Source organism: Anomaloglossus baeobatrachus, chromosome 1 (assembly GCF_048569485.1).
Source record: "Anomaloglossus baeobatrachus isolate aAnoBae1 chromosome 1, aAnoBae1.hap1, whole genome shotgun sequence".
NCBI classification, from domain to species: Eukaryota; Metazoa; Chordata; class Amphibia; order Anura; family Aromobatidae; genus Anomaloglossus; species Anomaloglossus baeobatrachus.
The window spans coordinates 214,667,952-214,694,494 of record NC_134353.1 but is presented as its reverse complement, the minus strand read 5'-3'; the positions used below and the strand labels follow the sequence as shown (position 1 = coordinate 214,694,494).

The 26,543-nt window shown below is 42.5% G+C and overlaps 1 protein-coding gene across 1 annotated transcript in view; it reads right to left on the bottom strand.

The window, feature by feature from the left end:
- SLC10A7 (solute carrier family 10 member 7) overlaps positions 1-26,543 on the bottom strand; it is a 304,073-nt gene that overhangs the window by 220,856 nt on the left and 56,674 nt on the right. The window contains exons 4-6 of the mRNA XM_075335657.1: positions 14,792-14,873; positions 8,116-8,123; positions 1,938-1,954 (exon numbers count right to left, since the gene is read on the bottom strand). Coding sequence (XP_075191772.1) covers positions 1,938-1,954; positions 8,116-8,123; positions 14,792-14,873 — 107 coding nt within the window. The remainder of the gene's footprint in view (positions 1-1,937; positions 1,955-8,115; positions 8,124-14,791; positions 14,874-26,543) is intronic.

Here is a 26,543-nt window from a genome sequence, read left to right as displayed (position 1 = left end):
CTTAGGCGGGTTTTACACGTTGCGACATCGGTAACGATATATCGTTGGGGTCACGTCGTTAGTGACGCACATCCGGCGGCGCCGTTACCGACATCACAGCGTGTATACCCTAGGAGCAACGATCACCGATTGCAAAAACATCAAAAATTGTTGATCGGTGACACGTCGCTCCTTTTCATAATATCGCTGCTGCTGCCGGTACGATGTTGTTTGTTGTTCCTGCAGCACCACACATCGCTGTGTGAGACACCGCAGGAACGACAAACATCTCCTTACCTGCCTCCACCGACAATGCGGAAGGAAGGAGGTGGGCGGGATGTTACGTCCCGCTCATCTCCGCCCCTCCGCTTCTATTGGCCGGCCGCTTAGTGACGTCGCAGTGACGCCGAACGCACCTCCCCCTTGAAGGAGATATTGTAAGACGGTCACAGCGACGTCGCCGAACAGGTATGTGCGTGTGAAGCTGCGGTAGCGATAATGTTTGCTACGGCAGCAATCACCACATATCGCATGTGCTACGGGGGCGGGTGCTATCGTGCTCGACATCGCTAGCAATTGCTAGCGATGTCGCAGCATGTGAAGCCAGTCTTAGACCTGAATTAGATGCAGAAATTCCACAGATAAAAACACACAAGCGTTTTTGTTGTGTGTAGATGGTGGAAATGCATCAAAAACGCATGTAATCCGCACTCAATGCTGACAATACTAGGAAGTTTCAAAAACAAAACTGATTTATTTAAAGGAAACACCTAAAAGGAGAAAAAAAAAAACGTATCAAAAACGCGATAAAAGCGCAATGTCAAAAACTATCATTGTGTGGCCCATTCTGTTGAATGAACCATAAAATCTGCCAGCCTAAAAAGACAGGCAAGACAAAAAACACAAATGATGAATGGGGAATCTTAATATTCTTCCTGCAAATATACACTATAAACAGAAAACAGGAGGGTGGGTATATCTATTCTGCCCTTCTTCCAAAATGTTAAAGATTTCTTGGTTGTGTAAGGTTATGAGAGTTTGGTGCAGACATTTTCTGTACCAAATCTGCATCTTCTGGCAGAAAAACGCACCAAAAAAGGAGGGCTGTTTGTGCAATGTTTTTGGTGCGTATTTTTTTTTGGCATGCATTTTTCATAATGAAGTCCATGGGTGTGAGGGCTGAAAACCGTAGGCAAAAACGCAAGAACTGACAAGCTGCCACTCTTTTCTGCAATCAAATCTGCAAGGAAAAAAATAAGCAACACGTGCACAACACTTCAGACTTCTTATGGCCTTTGCTGGCATAAGGACAGGCATGCAGATTTGTGACAAAACTGCACCAAACAAAAACGCACTGTGTGCACATGGCCTAAGTCTCTGGGAAAGCTGGGTCATAGGAGTTAATATCCAGCTTTCCTAATCTTCTGAAAGGCAATTTTTATGAAGTTTTTGCAGAAGGACACGCATGCTGTTAACTTAGAAATGCTGCCACTGGAAAAACTGCACACGCCTTTACTAAACTCTGCATTGTTAGATTAAAAAGGGTCTTATTATAGATGTAAATGATTAGCTTAACTCAGGGATGTCCAACACTCGTGCTACCTAAGTGCCTACTTGCATGCTCCTAAGATGCTGGCAGGAAGGATCTCTCCACTGGCTCACTGACATCTCTTTGTAGACCTGTTTTTTTTTTCCTTTCTTTTTTTGAGGCCTTTTGCCCTTTCAATCATGAAGCATATTACTATACTGTCAGGAAAAAGCAGAGCTGAACAACAGGGAGCCCAGCTGGGATAGGAAGAGGGCAGGAGGCTCCGGCATTAACATAATAATCCAGCTGCGCGCCCATAGGCCCTTAGGGCAGACAGCATATTAGGTAGGCCTCCTGCGCAGACCCTAGCGGAAGCTGCCTGTCAACCTCTGGCAGTTATAGACTACTCAATAGCACCAGCCGCATCCACAGCCAAACGCACAATTACTTTGCTGATAAATACAGGAATCCATCTTTTTATGTCCGTTTGGTGTATTTCTTACACTTGACCTATTAATTCTTTACAAATGGCTTTCTGCATGACGGCAAAGTCACTGATCTCTCTTTTGATCCAGGAAGGACAAGCTTAGGAGATCGCAAACATCTCAGAGGCATTTACTAAAGATGAACGGATAGAATGAATGTCAAGTTCTCCAGCTTGGACCGAATTTTTCCCCAAAATTGTATTTGTAGCGCATTGCATTTCACAATCCTGCAAAGCATCAAGAGTATGAGACGTCTCCAAAGACGGTATTAAGTCTCTTTAGAGCTCCTTAATGCAGGGTCCTTGTAATAACCAACTGACTGCAACCGATCTGGCTGGAATACCAATGGTAAGGCTGCTTTCACACATCTGGTTTTTGCTGAGCGGCACAATACAGCGCTTTGTAAAAAAATGCAACATTTTTTTTGCCGCCGGTTGCGTTTTTCCCACATAAACTTGCATTAGCGCCGTATTGTGCTGCATGGCCTTGCGTTGCGTCCGTTTTTTGCCGGATGCGGCATATTTAGCCCATGCGGCGGCCGGATGGAATGTTGCCTGGCACTTTTTTTGTGCGGCGAAAAAAAACGCATCGCACCGCATCCGGCGCAATTTACGATGCAAGCATATGGACGCCAGATGCATTTTTTTGAACTGCGCATGCTCAGTATCAAGCCGTTTTGTCGCCGCATCCGTTGCATAGGTTTTTGAGCCGGATTGAGCCGCAGGGCAAAAACCGGATGTGTGAAAGCAGCCTAACAGGTGGTACACAAACAGACCAATGGGAGGTGGACAGCTATGTTTACATATCTAGAAAAATGATGGCTTGCCCATCTCACAATCCAATATGGTGGACACCTTTTTTTTTTTTTTTTTTTTTTTTTTACTAAACAGAAGTTAAGACAGAGTGCTATAAAACTGTACTCCCTGTTTACAGTGTTTGAGGAATTAAAAAAAAATTCTGTTGTAAAAGGGGTTGTCTAGACTTGGAGCTCAAGTCTGCAGTCACTAAGTGCTGTCAAGATTCTCCACTCCGGGAGCGAGCGGCCATGCAACCCAAGGATGCGGCTTGTATACTTCCACTAACATTCCAACTAGACGTGTCCAGCCTCGCTCGATTCTCTTGTACAGAGCAAGGCCATGCATGTCTTGTTGGCACGTGACTGCATGTATGCAAATCGTATACTTGCGGTCACTTGCCCACCCGCTTCTGGAACTAGAGCGTCCGGACAGCAAGACATTCCATACTACGGGGATGACCAAGTCTGCAGTCACATGAAAAGACTGCAAGCTTTAGCGCCAACCTTGAACAACCCCTTTAAAAGGGAATCTGTCACCAGGTATTTGCCACCTAATCTGAGAACAGCATAAGGTATGGGCAGAGATCCTGATTCCAGCGATGTGTCACTTACTGGGCTGCTTCGTGTAGTTTTGATAAAATCACTGATTAATCAACAGGAGATTATCATTAGAGGATTACTTGGCTGCAGGTAGTCCAGCACATTCATGAGTTCTGTATAACTGCTAGATCTGCAGCAGAGAAAACATTGATTTTATCAAAATGACAGGAAACCGCTCAGTAAGTGACACATCACTGGAATCTGGGTCTCTGTCTCTACATTATGTTGCTCTCAGATGGGGTACCAAACACTTGATGACAGACTCCATTTAAGGCACTGCTACTGCAGTATATTATAGATCAATCAATTGACTGTCACACCCAGAGACTATACTGCTACCGCATATCCCTATATCACTTGAATCTCTGGATTAGCAGGCTCGTATTACAACTCATTTTCAATATACTTCAGCAGGGAAGTAGTACACTAAAATCAGATTAGCCCTTTTGTTGTGCACTCTGACCTATCCGTACAATGTACAAGCATAAACTGGCGCAGCTTGGCCATCATACATAGCTGTTCTAGTAATGTAAGTCATCATTCTCTCAAGTGTTTTACAACTGCCACCCTCCCCCACCCCAGTAAATATATTACTAGAGAGAGGCCCGATGCCATCGCATCGGGAGTGCGGTGAAATGAAAATCTGTCTATGCTTAGTGGTGCTGACAGGAGCAGTGGTGAGTCGGGCTGGGGGCATACAGATCTAATGAGGGGGGGGCATACAGTTCTGGTGAGGGGGGCTGGAAGCATACAGATCTGGTGGGGGGGCTGGAAGCATACAGATCTGGTGGGGGGGCTGGAGGTATATTGGTGTGGGGGGGGGCTAGGGGCATAGAGATCTGGTGGGGGGGGCTAGGGGCATACAGATCTGGTGGTGGGCTGAGGCATAGAGTTCTGGGGGGGCCTGGAGGCATACAGATCTGGTGAGGGGGGCTGGGCATATAGATCTGGTGGGGGGCGTGGAGGCATACAGATCTGGAGAGGGGAGGTTAGGGGCATACAGATCTGGAGGAGGGAGGGGGCTGATGTCCCCTGCAGTAATGAGCGCATTGTTTAGTAATGTGATCCTGCTGGTTCCCTTCTGTCCCCTATTATGCCGTGTCTCACCTGTCCTCCGTGCCCACGGTGTCTTCAGCTGCAGCACACAGACCCCTCCATGATAGCGTCCAGTGTACGGAGCAGCCGCTGCAGGAGGTTATGGCTTTACTGCAGTTGAATGCTTTACGACGCCACAAAGCATGCAACTGCAGTAAAGCCGGACAACTGCATACTCACCCGGACAGGTGAGTATACAGCACTGTGTGTGTCTGTGTTCAGTGTATACATGCATCGGCGCTGTGTGTGTACATGCTCAGTGTGTGTGTGTGTGTGTGTGTGTGTGTGTACATGCTCAGTGTGTGTGTGTGTACATGCTCAGTGTGTGTGTGTGTGTGTGTGTGTACATGCTCAGTGTGTGTGTGTGTACATGCTCAGTGTGTGTGTGTGTGTGTGTGTGTACATGCTCAGTGTGTGTGTGTGTACATGCTCAGTGTGTGTGTGTGTGTGTGTGTGTGTGTGTGTGTGTGTGTGTTATGGTCTATGTGATGTGGTTTCGTTGTGAAGAGTTTCCCCCATATTGTTTGCACAGGGTTTCCTTATCCCCTTCTGTCCCTTATCACCATGTGTTTGCCCAGGCACACTTCTTTTTGATATATGATCCAATATTGGATATCTGTATGTAGATGTTAATGTCTATGTTTGTCATTTATGGTGATGTACTGCTACATTATATTCATAGATGCAATGACTACTCTAATCATGTGATCACTGCTCTGGTCACGTGCCAGACACCCTTCAGGCATTACGTGTGCAGTCTTTCCCTTTTACTGGCGATGTTTTGTTGTGACTTTTTCTGCCTTATGGTATTTATGCTTTTCACAAGGATTTTATCGCGTAGCTGCCATATTGAATAATTGCTTTTGGTACTATCTATTCAGAAGATGGATGTGGTCCTTGTGAAGTGGTAACAAATGGAACAAATGGACATATTTGTGGCTCATTACATTTCTCTGTGAACAGAGGGTGGGTCATCCATTGGAGGCGGTGTTGTCTAGACTCGATCACCAAGTAATTGTTTTCTCCTTTTGACTGGACAATTTCAGTTTAAAAGTCTTCTCAGCCACCGCCGGAGGAAGCATTTGTGGCAATGATTGCATGGGGGCTTTATGTAATGGGTAAGTACTTCCATTCTGTCCTTTGATTATGTCCTGGAGTCTTCAGATCTTTCTTGTACAATCCTATATGGGAAGGTTTTGGCCTTATCCGTGACCGCCATAACCCTATTCTTCCCTGGCTGATTCCCCTATTTGTCTATATACTCATCCTGGAATTTCTTTATTTTGATTGTGGAGCTTCCTTATGGTGAAACAGTACAAGTTTAGGGTATCCCCGTAGATCCAGGAGTCCTTTTATTGTCCTGGTTTGATGTAGTTTGTACAAGGTTTTACTTATATGTAGTTTAAAGGGAACCTGTTACATCCAGAAACATTAGTGTCCCGCAGATATAGTGGTAATCTTCAGGTAAACAGCGTTATAACCATGTCTGGCAGGGGTTACTGAGTTTGGCATCCAGTTTGGACCTCCATGGTAGCTGAACCAGGGCAGTGTTCACTTCTGCATGGGTAATCCTCTGCCTGGCATCTTAGGTCCTCTCTGTTCACTAGGTATAGAGGATTGTTGGTGCAAAAGTGAACACAACCCTGGTCCGGCTGCCATGGGATTCATCCAAAATCTCTTATGCCAATCTCATTTTTTTTCAAACATATCATCTGTATGATATGATGGAAAATTACCATACTAGTTTTTAATTATTTAAATATTCATTTGCACTTAGACACTATTTTTTATCTCTTTAAAGAAAGTATAGGGGGTCAATTTCTTCTTATGTTGAGTGCCAAGCTGCAAAACAGACTTACAGGCCATGCACTACTTACCTGGGAATGTGAATATGCAAGTAGCCTACTTGGAGGAATAGGACAAGAACCCTAGTGCCATCTCCTAAAGTGGTAATTCTAAAAGTCAAAATCGAACCTTTTAACAGATCCTTACCAACATAACTTAGGATAAAAAGCCAAACCAGAAAACATCCCTTAGCCAACTAGGCACTTTTCACAAAGGGAAGCTTTAGGCCCTGTGCGCACTGGAAAATGGAATTTTCTCAAGAAAATTCAGCAAGTATTCAAAGATTACCGCACCCGCGGAAAAAAACGCGGCAAACCGTACCCGAAAACCACATGCGGTTTGCTGCGGTTTTACCGCGGTATTGTTCGCGGTATTGACGCAGTTTTTCCGCGTGCGGGTTGGTATGTGCTTTATTGCATTAAATGCAATAAAGCACATTGAAGAAAAAAAAAAAAAAAAAAAAGTCATTTCATTCTGAGATAGAGAAATAGACAGAAGAATAGATAGATAGACAGACAGAGAGATAGATAGAAGGATGATAGATAGATAGATAGATAGACCCTGTGAGCACACTCTGCATTTCTCACGGTCGGCAGTGAGTTCACATTACCGGCCGTGGGAAATGACCGGTAATTACCTCTGCTGTCTCGCTGCGAGGCTGCATTCAGTGCTGTGTGTCAGTCGCGGCTGGATGTAAGCAGCGCAGGACCTGTAGATTACGTCGGAGCTTTGTTTCGGGAGGGGTTAATAAAAGGGTGAACGAGGCTTATTTGTGTTTTATTTAAAATAAAGGATTTTTCGGTGTGTGTGTTTTTTCACTTTACTTACGGGTTGATTATGTCAGCTGTCTCAGACGCTGCCATGATCAAGCCTGGAGTTAATGGCGGTGATCCGCCACCATTAACTCCTTGTATTACCTTGACTGCCAGTGCTACACGGCAGCAAGAAGAGTCGGGGACACTCCGGTACTGCCGCATAATGCATGCGACAGTCCCGGGGCAGCTGTGGCTGATATTCTCGGCTGCGGGAGGGGGAGTGAGGCGGGGGACATTAACCCTGCCCCTCGCCCTCCCCAGCCTGAGAATACCGGGCCGCCGCTGTGTGCTTACCTCGGCTGGACGGTAAATATGCAGCGGGGCCCACGTGTTTTGTTTTCTATATTTCCGTTTGCTTTCTATGTGTATTCTATATGTCTGTGTCTGTGTTCTGTGTCTGTGATGTCTGTGTGTGTCTGTGACCTGTGTGGGTTTACTCTCTGCTTTGCTTACTCTTCCTGTAATGACATCACTTCCCTGCAAAACCGCAGGCAAGCGATGTACATTACCGGAGGTAAACCGCGAAATACCGCAGGGAATAACGCAGGAAAACGCAGTGAACCGCACAGAATTTGCTCCCTGCGGGATTTCACGATTACATTGGAGTCAATGGAGTGAAATTCCGCAGCGATGTGCGGAAAAGAACTGACATGCAATTGTTTTTGCTGCGGGAATCCCGCAGCAAAACATGCAGCTGTCAAAATCCGCCCAGTGCGCACAGGATTTTTTTTCCCATAGGTTTTGCTGGTGAATCACTGCAGAGATGTTATGAACATTTTCTGCAGCGAAACATGCAGCAAATCCGCAGAAAATCCGCGGCAAAATCCGGTAAGTGCGCACAGGGCCTAACTCCCTAGATAACATATCAAGGACCTCTCTCACCCAGGCAAAATTAACTGCTTTGCACTGATAAGGGGCAAAGACCCCAAAACACATGGAGTTTCAGTTTTGGTAAGGCTCTTTAAAACGGACAATATTGACTTTTAGGATTGTGCTTTCCACATATGGAAGATGTCCTGTCCTCATTTTCTCTGAAGAGGCTATTTGCAAATTCACTTTTATTAATCTAAATACAGCACAAAGTAGTGACAGACCCCATGATTCTTGCCTCAGACACTTAATCTCTCAGTAGTTAAAAGATTTTTATATATTTTTTGTTTTTATTCGCCATCTTCTAATACAAGTGATCTCAATAAATTAAAATCAAAAAGTTACTTTATTTCAATAATTCAATACAAAAAGGGAAACACATATTATATAGGGTCATTACACACAGAGTGATCTATTTCTAGTGTTTATTTCTGTTAATGTTGATGATTATGGCTTACAGCCAATGAAAACCCAAAAGTCATTATCTCAGAAAATTAGAATATTATAGAAGACCAACTGAAAAAATTATTTTAAACTCAGAAATGTTGTCCTACTGAAAAGTCTGAACAGTAAATGCAGTGTGCAGTTTTATCATCCAGCAATCGCCCCCTCCATTTTTTGGAAGTGTGTGTATGATTTCCTCCTCCTGCACCTGTGATGCCTCCACTTAGTGGGGGCTTAGCTGTATCCTACTAAAGTACTAATTTTTGGCCTGGGCGATGTACAACTGCAGCCCATCTTTGCTGTAAGTAATGCTTAATTTTTTGAGAATATTTATTCCTCTTTTTGTTGCTATTTTTACATTTAGTAAAGGGACCTACAAGCATGAGGTTCCCGTGAGGTGGATTGTAGGCTTCCGTATTCTGGCCATAATACCAACTAAAACCTCTTTTTTTTGTACAAGACACAGCCAGGCCCCTTTCTGTTAGGCCTTGCATATTAGAGTTCCTGTCCCTGTATGGTGCACAGATGGAGTATGGCTTGGCAGCCTGCCTGATCTAATAGTATGGGCGTCACCTAGTAGGCTGCGGGCTTGTGACTGTGTATCTGCATGTGTGAAGAGTGCCCTATGCAAGCCATCAGTGTACAGTTTTATCATCCAGCAATCGCCTCCTCCATTTTTTGGAAGTGTGTGTGATTTGCTCCTCCTGCACCTGTGATGCCTCCACTTAGTGGGGGTTTAGCTGCATCCTGCTAGAGTATTAGTTTTTGGCCTGGGCAATGTACAACTGCAGCCCATCTTTTCTGTTAGTAACAGTAAATGCATTCAATACTTGGTCAGGGCTCCTTTTACACGAATTACTGCATCAATGCGGTGTGGCATGGAGGCGATCAGCCTGTGGCACTGCTAAGGTGTTATGGAAGCCAAGATTGCTTTGATAGCAGCCTTCAGCTCGTCTGCATTGTTGGGTCTGGTGTCTCATCTTCCTCTTGATAATACCCCATAGATTCTTTATTGAGTTTAGGTCAGGCGAGTTTCCTGGTCAATCAAGCACAGTGATACTGTGGTTATTAAACCAGGTATTGATACTTTTGGCAGTGTAGTCAGGTACCAAGTCCTGCTGGAAAATTACATTTCCATCTTCAAAAAGCTTGTTGGCAGAGCGAAGCATGAAGTGCTCTAAAATTTCCTGGTAGAAGAATGTGCTGACTTTGGTTTTGCTAAAACACAGTGGAGCTACACCAACAGATGACATGGCTACCCAAACAATCACTGATTGTGAAAACTTCACACTAGACCTCAAGCAGCTTGGATTGTGGCCTCTCCACTCTTCCTCCAAACTCTGGGAACTTGATTTAAAATTAAATGCAAATTTTATTTTCCTCTGAAATCACCACCTTGGACCACTGAGCAACAGTCCAGTTCTTTTTCTCCTTGGCCCAGGTAAGACACGTCTGGCGTTGTCCATTGGTCATGAGTGGCTTGACACAAGGAATGAGACACTTGTAGCCCATGTCCTATCAAGCCCGCAGTTATCTCAATTGCTTGTGACTCTTTTACTACCACACTTTTTCCTTCCACTTAACTTTCCATTAATATGTTTGGATACAGTGCTCTGAACAGCCAGCTCCGTTAGCAATGACCTTCTGTGACTTACCCTCCTTGTGGAGTGTGTCAATGACTGCCTTCTGGACATCTGTTAAGTCAGCAGTCTTCCCCATGATTGTGTGGCCTACTGAACCAGATTAAGGGACCATTTTAAATGCTTAGGAAGCCTTTGAAGGTGTTTTGTGGTAATTATTATCATTTTCTGAGATAATGACTTTTGGGTTTTTATTGGCTATAAGATATAATCAACAACAATAGCAGAAATAAAGACTATATAATATATGTGTTTCCCTTTTTGTATTGAATTACTGAAAGAAACTAACTTTTTGATGATATTCTAATTTATTGAGATGCACTTTTATGTTGCATGTATACCAACTCATGCGCCAGTTCATTTCTTTGGTTTTGTTATGTAAAAAGAGGAGTATGGCTCCCCACGTTTTGAGCTAGGCATTTCATTTATATAGCTTCCTATGGGTAAGTGTCTTAACAGTTGGGCCTGTTCTGCCCCCATCTACATGGAGTTCAGTTGACACAAGGTTAGGTTTTAATACCAGGAGATAGGAACATCCCAATTGGATTACAGCATTTCATGGTGGAATGACTTTTACGCTTTTTTTGATCAAAAACTGTGCTTACTAAGTACCCTATGTTATTTAGATGCACTATTACAATTTACATGCTGCAGGGTATATGCTCATTTTGTTTCTATCTTAGGTTTTATATGTAGATAGATCATTGCTAAGTGCATAAAGGTTTGGGGTGGGGGGGGTGTTTCTTGGGTGGGGGGTTCACACCCTTGACACAGAGAAAATCCGCCTCTTTATATACCCATGGCCATGACTCTGAGATGGTGACAGATTTGAATGGCAATATGTGCCTTCAGTCATGACCTAACCTATCAAGGTTTTGATCTCCCAGAATAATGGAGCCAGTTCATAGTCCTACTGTAGTAAAATACAGAGGTGAAGCACAGGTGGAAAGCGTAGAAGAAAAAAATCTGAGAGTCAACAGGGATGATGACAGGCAGAGAAAAAAAAAAAGACAATGGCAAATCACTGTCGTGCTCTAGAATATAATGTACAATTGAGGAGGAGCTCTTGAATGTTATAGGGCATGTCCCAGGAGTGGCCATCTAGTCACATTAGGAATATCAGCACTCTTTCTAATTGACAGTCAGTTTGGGAGCCAATTATTGGACACCCTTATACTTGAGCAGACAGAGCAGCAATGTCGTAGATAATACAGGAGACACCATACACAGTGATAAGATTCTTACCATCAACGCAATGATCAAGTGCATTACATATTGTCAGAACTTACTAGAAATACATTGAAATATTCAAAGGAACGTCCCGATTATCAGACCCGTACCAATAAGAAGTGTCTCGGATTCTCGCCTGTGTGATAATAATAGATGTGACACAAATTACGTGCCCATAAGTAATTCTCAGGTACCTTTGATCTGCTATCCTGAACGAATTCAGTTGCCTTCCGTAGCTGGCCTCTGGGACTCTCTCAGAATCAGACATCTGGCTACTTTGCTGTTTTAGACTAATCCGGCCCCAAAGGATTATGGATAGGGAAAAAACTGACATAGAGACAAGAGGGTCCTAACAAAAGGAGTGTATGTAAGCAGTGCTCACTAGAAGGACTATTAACCCACTCAGTGTATGGGAGAAGTGACCTGAACCACGACAATCCACAGCTCGCTGTTCAAACACATATATGATCCTAGCCGGCCGTGCCTTTCGGGCTACGCGGCAGAGCTGATCATCAGAAGTGCTTCATTATTCCATTAGCCAACAGAAAAATATAAATAATTCCCATCAAACAGAATCCGGACAAATCAGAGGAATATTTCTTTCTGGTTACTATTAGTTCTTGCCCTAAAGTATTAATTGTCACAGAAGCATTGAAAAGTGCAATTAGTTGTTATATGCGTAGGAGCGATACCTAGAAGGCAGGACACTGCTGTGTATTACAAGGCTCCTTGTTAGCTTACTGAACTATTTTCTGGGCTATGTGTTGTACATAGACTTATTACATATCAATTTAATAAGAATAAAAAGTTTTTTCCCAAAAAGTTAAATATGTTTCAAATTAATTTTCAAATTATGAAATCTGATTGGAGGCAATGAAATAATTACCATTGTGTAAAAGTTCATTAAACCATATAAGAGTATGTGCGACGTAAACATTTTCCTGCCTGTCTTCCATTAACAGACAGAATTAGCCATGATGCCCTGCTGTCCTGTCTGTATACCCTCTTATGCTTCCTCCCCGGCCAGGAGCCGTCGTATCTGCCGATTATCTCCCTGTACGGTCAGACACTGCCATTACAAAGTGCATAGCACAGGCACAATTATAAGATTGTTACTCCAGAGGAACTTGTTTTTTTTTTCCTCTCATTGAATAGATATTATTAAAAGATTGATTAATTAAAATGTACTGTGTTTGGGGGACAACCCCTTTATCGCTCTAAAGCATTCACATCTGCATTTCTATACAAAGACAAGTTTCACTTTATATGTTCAGGCCTTGGAGTGACTCAACAGCTTCAGGTATCTTGGTTAAAAATAGTGAACAGACCATTTCTTCAGGCGTCTTCTTCTCTGAAGACACTACATACTTAATACTCAAAAGATGCCTGTGTGCCTTTATGAGAGCCTTTGCTTCTTTATTGTTCAATGAAGCTTAAAAAAAAAAATAAAAAAATAATTTCTGGAGGTAAAAAAAAAAAAAAAACTTCCAAAAAGCAGACATAAAACAACCCAAAAATGCTCAAAAAGATCCTTCAAGAAAAAAAAAAAAAAAAAAGTGTTGATGTTTCCTTGAGTCTACCTCCTGTACACTAGGCAGGTTCGCCCTTCTGAAAATGAGGAGGTGTGCACATACCCTAAAAACTGCTGAATGTTCTTAGGGTATGTGCACAGACCTGTAGAGAACAGGCCTGTAATGAAAGTACCAGTTGTAAGGTGGAAGCGGGACAGGACCTGGACAGGAGGGATCACCGAGGTGGCAAGCCTCGATGATGTAGAACCCGGAGAAGCAGGCTCCAGCAAGTATAGTGATGAGAGGTCTTTTTTAATGGGCCCAGATTTTAAGAACGGCCACTAGAGCTGGGTGGGACTCTTACCTCTTACCAGTTCTAGGATTTGGAATGAGCGATAAAAGGCAACTCACCTGCCTCAATCGCTGTCTCAGAGTGGAGAAGAAAACACCTCTGTTAGTCAGCTCTGCTAGAAGCTTATTGGGTCTGCAGACATGAGAAAGACCTACATGGAATGTGTTGTTTACTGTGTTTTTCCTTATACATATTTGTTTGCTTTGATTCTTTGGAGGTTTATGACTTTAAATAAAATTTCCTGATTTTGATATAAATCACTCTGCCTGTGCCTACCTTGACTGCTGCTGGCAAGTGAATCACTTAGGCTGAGGCCACACGGGGATTACTGCGAGTTCTCGCATGACACTTGGCACACGCTCGCAGCAAAGCGGGAGCAGAGTGTCATGCGACTGTGGACCAATCATGCGATCAGACCACAATTGCGGAGGGGAGGGCCAGTGCTGCGTAGGAGACGGAGGGATTTATCTCACCGGCAGATGCGAGAATCGCACTGCTCTCGCATTACACCGGTGTGACGCAAGAGCAATGCGATGTTTCCCTCACCCCATAGACTAGAATAGGTGCGAATGGAACAAGATCGCATTCCAATAGCCGTATGCTGCGATTGTTTTCTCGGTCCGATTAGGGCTGAGAAAACAGTCGCTCATGGGAGCTGCACCATAGACTAATATTGGTCCAAATGGAATGAGACTTTTTTTCACTTTCCACTAGCTTCATATTACTCTCCATGTGTGCTGACCCTTACACCGTAAACAGACAAGCCTCTACTTAGCTCCCCAAATCCTTTTGGAAAGGTTGTTTATCTACCTGCCAGATCTTGGGAAACACCTAAAGGCTGAACAGCGTACACTACACTACGATAAATTCAGTGCCCATATCAAGTTCCATACTCTGACAAGACGGTATTTCAGGGTATAAACACATTGGCTATCAGCAAAATGTTAATTGAGAAGGAAGCTTTCTCTGCTATATTAGCCCCATAGACATGTACACTTGGATTGTCCAAGGTAATAAAAGATCGAGCAGGAAGGATTCTACAAAAAATATCGAGATCTGAAAGGCTATAGCATTCCTGTCCTGTGAGGACCACTTCAAGAGGACCTGTAGGTCACCACGTGAAGAGTGGTCCATTTCTGGTCCAATTTTATTTCCGCTGCTCACCTGACTATGCCAATTTTTTGTTATTTTTAAAATTTGCCTTACAGGTCCAAAAGGTATGCAGCTTTATTTAGTGCCATTATTATGGTCTAAAGAGCGTTGCTCTCAGGCTAATTATGGAGAGCATGGTGGGTTAATAAAAAAAAAACAAAACAAAAAACTGGAAAGGAGCAACAGGAGTAAAAGAAGAGAAAAACCAGGCCACTTCTCACCTGCTGACAAGACCTGTATAAGCACAATGCAAAATACTGTATAGTCACACAAAATGACCGGATTTGTATGCACTAATGATCAGCATTATTGGAGACTGTGTCCTTTAATGGATTTCAGCTCACTGTCACTCTCCAAGTAATTCATGTATGATGATCAGAAACGTGTATGCATCATGGTATCATGGGATGGTGTAACAGAAGCTACAGAAACACATACATATTTGAAACACTCACCTCATTACCGCCAACAGCTTTGGTCAAAATGACTGCTGAGGAGACCGGAGGGGGCATACAGCTCACTGTCTGGAGACTGCAACAACAGGACGCCAGTTAGGGAAAAGAAAGCAAGTAGCTCTTCTAAATGACTTCTAAGTTCCGGAAGGCACACACATACATAAGGCATAATACGCATGGAAATAACATGTTTGCCAGAAAGTACCCGGCCGCTTTCTTTTCACATTAGAGACACTGGAAGGATAATTAGGACTTAGTAATGGTAACGATACATTGCCCCATTCATGTTCCAACAGATCAAGACCATCATAAAATAAGTGCTAGTTACACAGATCCCTCATAACACATAGCCAGAAATAAAGCCAATCATATCACACACATTAACATCAGCAAATCCAGTCTTCCAACAGTTTCCTGTTGGCAAATATTAGAAGAAAGAAAGATTAAAGGGAGCCAACCATCAGGATTTTCATATATAAAGTAAAGCCAGTGCTATACTGGCTCTAGGATGCTGAGTGTAAGCATAGCTTTTGTTCAGAGGTTCAATGTTTTATTTTAGAAATATGTGCAAGTACAGTTCCAGCAATGCACTGCAATTTGATTGGCAGGTGCAACAGGTAGGGAATATGTGGGTTCTGGACTAGCTATATATTCCCGCCCCTGCCTAGCCTTTAACCCCCCCCTGTCGGTCATAAAAGTGAATTTCGGTGCAGGCAGACAGGGGTGAGAATATATAGCAATAACCGACCCACATATTCCCTTCCTGTTGCATCTGTCAATCAAATAGCAGTGCATTACTGTAACATTACCTCCACATATTTCTGAAATAAAACATCCAATCTCAAAATAAAAGCTATGATTATATTTAAATAGCACTGACTTTACTTTATATATGAAAATACTGCTGGTTTGCTCCTCTTAAACATACCGGATTCGTTATTTTGCTGGAAAATAAGTCAGTGCCAAACAAGTGCAATTTTAAAGTGAAAAAGTAAAAAAATAAAAATTTATAATATAATTTGTGTTTGCTGTCCATGATTGTAGATATTCCTACTTGTATCTGGAGGATAAATGCTGTGTGTTTACTGTACCTTTTTAGCTACAGATGTCCGCACCACAATATGCAATAACAATCTGTATTGATTACTGTGTTTTTGTTGCGTTTGTCTCATTCTTTGGCCAAGTTCACGTGACCGTAAAAAAAAAAAAAAAAAATTGTCATCCTGAAAACTTCTCATTTGTGTTGCATATGCAAACTGTTTTTGATAGCAGCTGCTGATAATTTATAAGACCATTTACCCGTTTCCTCTGTTAAAGAATTGCAATGTATCTGTAAAAAGCACAGGTGCTATACTAGAACTCCGCATTGGACTTGTTTTTTTATGCACACCCATAGACTTGAAAGAACAAGTCTAACCTGACATAGAAACTAGTGCGTGTTACATATTTTCTATGTAAGCAGATTCGGTCTGTGGGAAAAAAAAATGCTGTGAACTGCCCAATTAAATAACATTGATCCTAGTGCTGGTTTTCCAGACCGCACGCCGTCTGATCCGAAGTTTTAATACATTTTTGGTGCTGATTTGAAGAAATGTGTTCTTTGCACACTTTAAAATTTTGGAAGCCCCCACCACATTTTACATTATTATTATTATTATTATTACATAAACTTTACTTAACTTTAAATATGGTTTTAGTCCCATTATGGGACCTTACAGTATGATACTGTGGTGTACAGGCTCAGAAGAAAGTCTATGGTTCCAGGCAATGATGTGCACACTCGCCGGTCAGCGAATGGTTGGGGTGGTTTCAGGACCCATACGCCAACAGCTAAACAGAGCCTTTAAGATGATACTCTAGAGAGATTAAAAAAAATGTACTGTCCCTGCCCTCATACACTATGAAGCGTAGCTGGGCACTGCGGCTCTAGTATCTTTAGATCACTTGAGAAATCACAAAAATAGTAACTCTTCCTCACCCCTCTCATATGGGACATCACAATACATCACAGACCAGTGTAAAGATCCATGCTGCAGCAGAGAACAGGGGACGTATCGAGGACGTAGCCGCTGCCTCCATGCTCTTGCCTGCTAGCCCCCCGAAACTTGCTTCTATCCAGGCTTATAGGTAGGAAGAGCCTGGAGCTGGCGGCCACGTCCCCACCATGCCCCTGTTCTCTGCTGCAGCATGGACCTTTACACTGGTCTGTGATGTAACGTCCCATACGCGAGAGGTGAGGAGCAGCCAGTATTTTATGGTTTTACACATGATCCAAAGGTACTAGAGCTGCAGTGGTCACCTCCATAGTGTATGAGGGCAGGGACAGTTCCAAAAAATGCTCATCTCCACAGAATATCCCTTTAAAAGGATCATACATATAAAAAGTTTTAATGTTTAGTTATGTAGCCACATAGCAAAAATGATGCGTCTTTTCTGCTGCATTTCTTTTTGTGCAGAAATTCTGCTGTGTTTTAGACCTCCTTCACACGTCCGTGTCTCTGGTACGTGTTTGGTCCGTTTCTTCATGTGCTGGAGACAAAAAAAAAAAAATCAATGGGTCTGCGCACATGTGCGTATTTTGCTATGGACCATGTGTATGTGTGGCGCATACGTGTGCCCGTGTGCTCCACACGTAGACATGTCCGTTTTTCTCCGGCATCACAGGTGTCACACAGCCCGCACATGGACCGCACGGATGTGAAAAAAACAAAGATCAGCACCACGGACCGCAACGCCAGGGACAGGTGAGCAGAAAGTTCCGGTTCTCCATGTGTTATCACGGATAACACACGGAGAACACATGTGCGCCATAAAAACGGCACACGGAGGACAATACGTACCTTTGACAGGTCCGTGAAAAACGTGCATGATTTTCACAGACATGTGAAGGGGGCCTAACACTGCAAGCAATTAGGGGATATGATTTCATTAAAAGCTTTCTGTGTGTGTTTAAAGAAGCTGTAGAACTGGTCATTTTTTGTGTTTTTTTGTACCCAATAGGATTCTATGATGAGCCTGAAAAAAAGCATTGCAGAAAGAAAATTGTGTTGTTTTTTTTTATGTAAACAATCCCATCACTTATGCCCCAGAAAGGAGGAAACAGCAAAAAAAAAATAATAAATAAAATAATCAAAGCAGTTATTGTGTATTTGAGTGGACACCTGGAGGAAGAAAAAAAAAAATTCTTTTTTTTTTTTTTGCAAGATACCATGGCCTTACACTTTAAAGGGACTGTCAGTACAGAGTGACTGTTCAAACCAAGCACAAGTACTCGGTACATCATGCCGTGGCCAAACATTTAAGTACATCTTCCCTCCTACTTGTTTTCCCTTTATCGTCACCTTTCTCTGACTCTATAAAGCCAAAGCTGTTAATCAAAATAAATGAGGGCAAAAGTGGGAAAACAAGTAGGTGGAAGGTGCCCTTGAATATTTGGCCACACCAAGGGTGCAGCAAGTGTCTGCGCTTAGTTTAAAAAAAAATGTCATGCGGACAAGGCGTCCATAAAAAAAAAAAAAAAATATTTGTAATATTTTTAACTTTAAAGTTGCTGTTTTAAAAGCACAAACAGAAGGACAAAGTCACTTTCCAGTGAATAGTACAAGGGCATCTCAATAAATTAGAATATCAGCAACAGTCCAGTTCTTTTTATCCTTGGCCCAGGTTAGATGCTTCTGGCGTTGTCTATTGGTCATGGGTGGCTTGACACAAGGAATGTGACACTTGTAGCCCATGTCCTGGATATGTCTGTGTGTGGTGGCTCTTGAAGCACTGACTCCAGCAGCAGTCCACTCCTTGTGAATCTCCCCCAAATTTTTGAATGGCCTTTTCTTAATCTTATCACGCTTGGGGTTTCCCGGTTGCTTGGGCACCTTCTTCTACCACACTTTTTCCTTCCACTCAACTTTCCATCAATATGCTTGGATACAGCACTCTGAACAGCCAGCTTCTTTAGCAATGACGTTTTGTGGCTTACCCTCCTTGTGGAGAGTGTGTCAATGACTGCCTTCTGGACATTTGTCAAGTCAGCAGTCTTTCCCATGATTGTGTAGCCTACTGAACCAGACTAAGGGACCATTTTAAATACTTAAGAAGCCTTTGCAGGTGTTTTGTGATAATTATTCTAATTTTCTGAGATAATGACTTTTGGGTTTTCATTGGCTGTAAGCCATAATCATCGACCTTAAAAATAAACACGATATAGATCACTCTGTGTGTAATGACACTAAATAATATGTGTTTCCCTTTTTGTATTGAAGTAATGAAAAAAAATTACTTTTTGATTATATTCTAATTTATTGAGATGCACTTGTATATACAATTTTGTCACTGTCCTGGGTCTTCATTTTCTATAGAAAATGCTTTCCCGATTGCGACACATGACAAGCACCGAAGACTGAATGTATTTACTTGCAATTTGGTAATAGTTCTGCCCTCTGCCAATACATTGGTCCCTGTGGAAATCTACCCGACCATCATGATTGCCAGATTTCCTACTTTACAAAGGAAACAAAATAAAAAGATATTTTCCTTAATTGCTGTAAATGATCAATTTCTTATTCTTCTTGCAACCAATACACAAAAGAGCCCCTGAGTATGAGAGTAATTGCTAATTGTGCTGACCACAATCCCTATTCTCGCTTCTACCTAAACAGCATTGAATATATAGCTCCCTTAGGGAGAAATTGAACAGCGTTCATAATCATTTGTGCTAAGGGAGACTGCATTGCAAACCCTGGTAATACAAAAAGAGTTGAAAAATGATCTATTGTACAGTCATGTGCTGGTAGGCGTAGATGTAGAATCCAAAATTTAATTTTGATGATGTATTACACGAGTGATGCAATAAAGATTTTGTGCAGATTCAGTTTGGAGTAAATCAGATTTTTGTTTTTCAGCAGTGCGCCTTAACCTTTCAGACTTGCCTTCTTTTGTTTTCCATCTTAAAATTATGCAGAAATACTAGATTTTCATTCTGTGACTGTAAAGCGGGCTACCAGTGGAATATCACTTTCATGTGTGGGGCTCTTGATTGTTAAGCACCACTAGAGATATGCAGAAAGACAAACTTATGGAGGATATAATAAATTCAAGTCGGGAAATCTATGGCAACAGTCACAGCTATATGAAGACTAATAGCTGGCTCTAGAATCTGAGAATAGGGTTTTTACAAGATAGCCGCCCTGCTACCTCTATCCCAGAACACCTCACCCCACATAGTAACTACCCTGATCAGCAATTTTCTTAAGTATTCTTATTTCTTAGATTTTAAAGCTATAGATTTATTTTCTTCTGCAGCTCTGTACTTTTAGTAGTGGCTGTGCCTAGTATTAGAGCTCAGCCCTGAGTACCTACAAACTAACTGTGGACCATACGAGTCCCAGAGCCTAAAGGGTGCTTTACACGCTGCGACATCGCTAGCGATAGCACCCGCCCCCGTCGTTCATGCGACATGTGGTGATCGCTGCCGTAGCGAACAATATCGCTACGGCAGTGTCACATTCACATACCTGGTCAGCGACGTCACTGTGACCGCCGAACCATCCCTCCTTCAAGGGGGAGGTGCGTTCAGCGACACAGCGGCGTCACTAAGCGGCCACCCAATAGCAGAGGAGGGGCGGAGATGAGCGTCTGGAACATGACGCCCACCTCCTTCCTTCCTCATTGCCGGTGGACGCAGGTAAGGAGATGTTCGTCATTCCTGCGGTGTCACACACAGCCATGTGTGCTGCCGTAGGAACGACTAACAACCAGCGGCATGCACCACCAACGATATTATGAAAAGGAGCGATGTGTCAACGATCATTGACATTTTTGCGATCGTTGATAGTCGCTCCTAGCTGTCACACGCTGCGATGTCGCTAACGACGCCGGATGTGCGGCACAACCACCGTGACCCCGACGATATATCGTTAGCGATGTCGCAGCGTGTAAAGCACCCTTTAGAGAGACCATTTATCTAGAGTTCTGTTGGGGACTTCCATCTGAAGCCAAGAAACAAGACATTAAAGGGATTTTCCTGGACAAACAATATTGATTTTAATCAATAGACCTTGGAACAATAATAATTTCTACCATTGGATGTTAAAAAAAAAAAAATGTTCCTGTGCTGAGATAATCTTATATGTGTCCCTGCTATGTGCTGTGTAATGGTTGTGTCTGACCGAACAGGGACATGGTCTGATTATGCCATAGCTCCTGGGCAGAGGAGGAAGTAAAAGATGTACAGACATGGGATCAGAAATTATTCTTTGAGGTAAAACTATTTTAAAAACAGTTGAGGAAATGTTTTACCTCACAAAAAGAATTAGCTGTGATTCCATGCTGTAATTGTCTTAATACGCTCTTACAACCTCCCCGGCTCAGGAGACATGGTATGATCAGACCATGTCCCTGTACGGTCAGACACAGCCATTACACAGTACATAGCAGGGACACATATATAACATTATCTCAGCACAGGAACAATTGTTTATAAACACATCCAATTGTGAAAATCATTATTATTCAAAGATCTATTGATTAAAATGTACTTGTTTGTGGGACTACCCTTTTAAAACGAAACCCCAATGTAGTCATTGGATAGAATGAGGCAAATGGAGATCAAAAGTGCGGGCTTTGGTTGAAGTTTAACCTTTTTCCCCACTGATGGCCATCTTTTCATCCAGACACAACAGCGCTGTAGACTCCATCGAAGTCCCATCTAAGTCATTTTTCTGGGCTTCGGACAAAAGCCTCTGACAGAGACAGGAAAACAAAGACCACAGGTCGAAACGACGATGTTTCTCATCTGATGGAATAAAAAACAACTTATTTTTTTCACCCGGAGGAACGCTGTCATCTTTCTCTTTTGAGACCGTAAAACAGTCTGAAACTTAGTTTGAAACTAGCTTTATGGCTGTGTTTCCAGCATGACCGCAAAGGAGGTCTCACAGTACTCATGACAGAATAAAAGCCCCCCAAACACAGACTAACGCCAATCGAACCTGCCAATATCGGAGGGTTTAGTCTACAGTATAACACATCATCAATCCAGAACAAATAATTTTTGGGGGAGATAAAGAGCATCTGTCAGTAGGATCAGCCCTCCTAAGCCGTCTATATTGCTATGCAGGTCATAGGAAGATGAATAAAGCGATACCTTGATATTTGCGATCCGATGACTTAGGCTATGTGCCCACGTTGCGTTGTGTCCCTGCAGAAATTTCTGCAGCGATTTGAACAGCACACGTGTGCTTCAAATCGCTGCAGAAACACTGCGTAATGAATGCAGTGAAAAGCCGATTTCATGCGCCCTGGATACAGCCCCTACCATAGACAGAGCGGGGGCTGCATGCAAAGCACACGGAATAAGTGACATGCTGCTTTTTAGAACGCAGCGATTTGGCAGCATGCAAATCACTGCGTTCTAAAACGCAACGTGCACATGGATTATGCGCAATCTTCATATTGTGCTGGGGACGCAGGGGGCATGTAGTTAAGCTGCAGTGCAATACGCACACGTGGGCACAGAGCCTTATTCTTGCGAAATCCACATTTTACTTTAATAGCTTATTTATAAATTAAGATCTATTGGCCAGACAGAAATCTCCCTGAGAATCAATGAATGGGAACATTACCAGTGTGAGACATATAGATCAGGAGAGAAGACTGACAGTCATTACATGTCGCACACTGGTAACGACCCCTCATTTAAAATTCGCTCTCGAGGCAGATTCTCAGGGAGACCAGTATCCGGTCCATAGATCTTAACTGCTCATTACATGGAAGAAAAACATGGATTTTTCTGAGATAAGACATCAGATTGCAGACATCAAAGTATCATTTTTTTTTCAATTTACTATGATCTACATACCCTTATAGACGGCTTAGAAGGGTTAATCCTATTGATAGATTACCTTAAAACGATTTGTTCTGTACAATTTTGGACTGGTGATCCTTTTGTTCTCTAAAAGGTCGCCACTACAGATGTCTGGTAGCCGCTTGCTCAGAGAATATAGCGCTTGGCTGAAAAAGTGCTTCTATGACATGGTCTGATCATACCACATCTCCTGGGCATTGGAGGACGCAAGAGAAAATATATAGATAAGACATGGGAACAAAGTTTTTCTTGATGTGAGGTAAAACATTTTCAAAAGTGTTTTTAAATAGGTTTTACCTCATAGAATCCAGCAGCTACAATCACATGCTGTAATCTCGGTATACTTCCTATGGTAGGTTAAGACCATATTGTTTCATCCCAGCACAGTTAGACAGGCCATTACACAGCATATAGCAGGGGCACATTTATAAGACCGTAGAAAAGGGACGCTCCAGTGAAGAAAGGCTCTAAGGTACAGTAGGGGGGTGTGTATGTGTATGTGTGTGTGTGTGTATATATATGTATAGTACAGACCAAAGGTTTGGACACACCTTCTCATTCACAGAGTTTTCTTTATTTTCATGACTCTGAAAATTGTAGATTCACATTGAAGGCATCTAAACTATGAATTAACACATGTGGAATGAAATACTTAACAAAAAAGTGTGAAACAACTGAAAATATGTCTTATATTCTAGGTTCTTCAAAGTAGCCACCTTTTGCTTTGATTACTGCTTTGCACACTTTTGGCATTCTCTTGATGAGCTTCAAGAGGTAGTCACCGGAAATGATTTTCACTTCCCAGGTGTGCCCTGGTGGATACACAGCTGATAGTCCTACTGAATAGACTGGTAGAATTTGTATTATGGCAAGAAAAAAGCAGATAATTTAAGAAAAACGAGTGGCCACTATTACTTTAAGAAATGAAGGTCAATCAGTCTGAAAAATTGGGAAAACTTTGAAAGTGTCCCCAAGTGCAGTGGTAAAAACCATCAAACGCTACAAAGAAACTGGCTCACATGAGGACCGCCCCAGGAAAGGAAGACCAAGAGTCACCTCTGCCGCAGAGGATAAGTTTATCAGAGTCACCAGCCTCAGCAATTACAGGTTAACAGCAGCACAGATTAGAGACCAGGTCAATGCCACACAGAGGTCTAGCAGCAGACACATCTCTAGAACAACTGTTAAGATGAGACTTTGTGCAGCAGGCCTTCATGGTAAAATAGCTGCTAGGAAACCACTGCTAAGGACAGGCAACAAGCAGAAGAGACTTGTTTGGGCTAAAGAACACAAGGAATGGCCATTAGACCAGTGGAAATCTGTGCTTTGGTCTGATGAGTCCAAATTTGAGATCCTTGGATCCAACCGCCGTGTCTTTGTGCGACGCAGAAAAGGTGAACGGATGGACTCTACATGCCTGGTTCCAACCGTGAAGCATGGAGGAGGAGGAGGAGGTGTGATGGTGTGGGGGTGCTTTGCTGGTGACACTGTTGGGGATTTATTCAAAATTGAGGGCATACTGACCCAGCATGGCTACCACAGCATCTTGCAGCGGCATGCTATTCCATCCGGTTTGCATTTAGTTGGACCATCATTTATTTTTCAACAGGACAAAGACCCCAACACACACCTACAGGCTGTGTAAGGGCTATTTGACTAAGAAGAAGAGTGATGAGGTGCTGCGCCAGATGACCTGGCATCCACAGTCACCAAACCTGAACCCAATCGAGATGGTTTGGGGTGAGCTGGTCCGCAGGGTGAAGGCAAAAGGGCCAACAAGTGCTAAGCATCTCTGGGAACTCCTTGAAGACTGTTGGAAGACCATTTCCGGTGACTACCTCTTGAAGCTCATCAAGAGAATGCCAAGAGTGTGCAAAGCAGTAATCAAACAAAAGGTGGCTACTTTGAAGAATATAAGACATATTTTCAGTTGTTTCACACTTTTTTGTTACGTATTTCATTCCACATGTGTTAATTCATAGTTTTGATGCCTTCAACGTGGATTTACAATTTTCAGAATCATGAAAATAAAGAAAACTCTTTGATTGAGAAGATGTGTCCAAACTTTTGGTCCGTACTGTATGTTTGTATGTGTGTGTAATATTATATATATAAAAAAAAAATGTGTGTGTGTGTGTGTGTGTGTGTGTGTGTGTATATATATGTGTGTGTAATAAAGGTGAAGTTTTATATATAGCTACCTTGGAGCCTTCTTCGCTGGAGCGTTCCTTGTCATCTGTTTTGCCGTTGTGCTGGGTTGCTCTCCCATCTCCGTGCGTGGAGTCCCGGGAGGATTTTGGACTGTGATCCGTGGAGAGACATCGGTGAGCTGGCATACTTTTCTATTTTTTCTATTTAAAAAGATTATCTCAGCACAGGAACATTTATTTTAACACATTAAATTGTAGAATTATTATAATGACATGATCTATTGATTAAAATTTACTTTGTGGGACAATCCCTTTAATACTGCATACCTGCCTTTGGCCTATGCAATGAAGTGAGTGAATGGGGCTGGCTACAGTTCCTGCACAGCCAGGGAGACATGAAAATTAGGATGGAAGGTACCTGTATACCAATTCATACTCAGATCAGACTCCCACTGGTCATAAAGTGATGGCATATGGTAGCGCTATAGCGTCATTTTATGTGATGGGAAAACCTTTTAGTGAATTTTAAGCTACTTCAGAAATGTAAGTAAGTTTTACATAACAAGTATAATAGCAAAGTTCAGTTTCCATGATCCCAGCTTATCTAGCCTTTCTGCCTGGCCATAGAGGAGAATATCAATGAACCGGAATGCTTTAATGTACGTGTACATCCTTCGCTATTGTCTTTGGGAGCTGGCCCTTTCGTTCTCGCTCTTTGAGAGTTGTAATTCAGTGAAGGTTTGAGTCTTTTCCATGATCCCTTGCTATATTCCTCCAGTCTACTAAATCCTAAGGGAGTAACCAGTTTAAAATCTGAAACACATTAAGCACTTGAAATGATTATAAGGGGCCCATTTTGAAAGTATTCTTGACATGGGGACAGCAGAAGGGAAGACTGGATGTCTGCAGTGGAATGGGAATAAAGGACACTTATTAGCGCTTAACGAAGAGCTCAGTGTCAAACATGAGACGATCCGATTTCAATATAAGAAGGTTTCACGCTCGGCGTGATGAATGCAACTGATTGGCTGATGTGTTTAGCTTAATTTCTCTTGACATCTTAATCCTTCCTCCTCGTCATCTAGCCACAGGAAATTAGCATAAGTCAGATACATCGGCAATACGAGGACTTTTAAATATTTTACTCTGCGTGCTCAGTTAAAGCACATCCATTCTCCGCTCTCCCAAGTCTCAAACCACTTCAATTTTTTTTTTATGAACCTTTAAATCTACAACTATTTTATATCATAAGAATACGCTCAAATTATGGAGAACGGCTGTGGCACTGTGCTCATTCTTATTCCGGGAATAAAAAGATTTTTGATGAATACTGTAGTATGAAATATTATAGTCTAGTATTAAACGGCTATTGTCCTTTTTACATTTTAAGAGAAAAAAAAAATGCTTGATTGTTTCCTTACAAGGTTACTGAATGGAGAGGCAAAGAGCGCATCCTCCTCCGCTGTCTGGATGTGCAGTAAGAAGAAATAGGGCCTTCATTGTAGTCATTGTTGGGGTTCCAATAGCGACCCCCCCTTCCCCAGTGATTAGACACTTTCCACTTTCCTTTAGGACAGATGGTAAATCTGACGGTGGGATATCATCTTTACAAGGGTATTCACCACCTCGTACATTTCGGTATATGCAATAAATACATAGTAGAGGCAGGTCCCAACAACGAGACCCAAATCTGTGTAGAATACAGCGCCCTGCCACATGCTGCGTCAGTGAATTT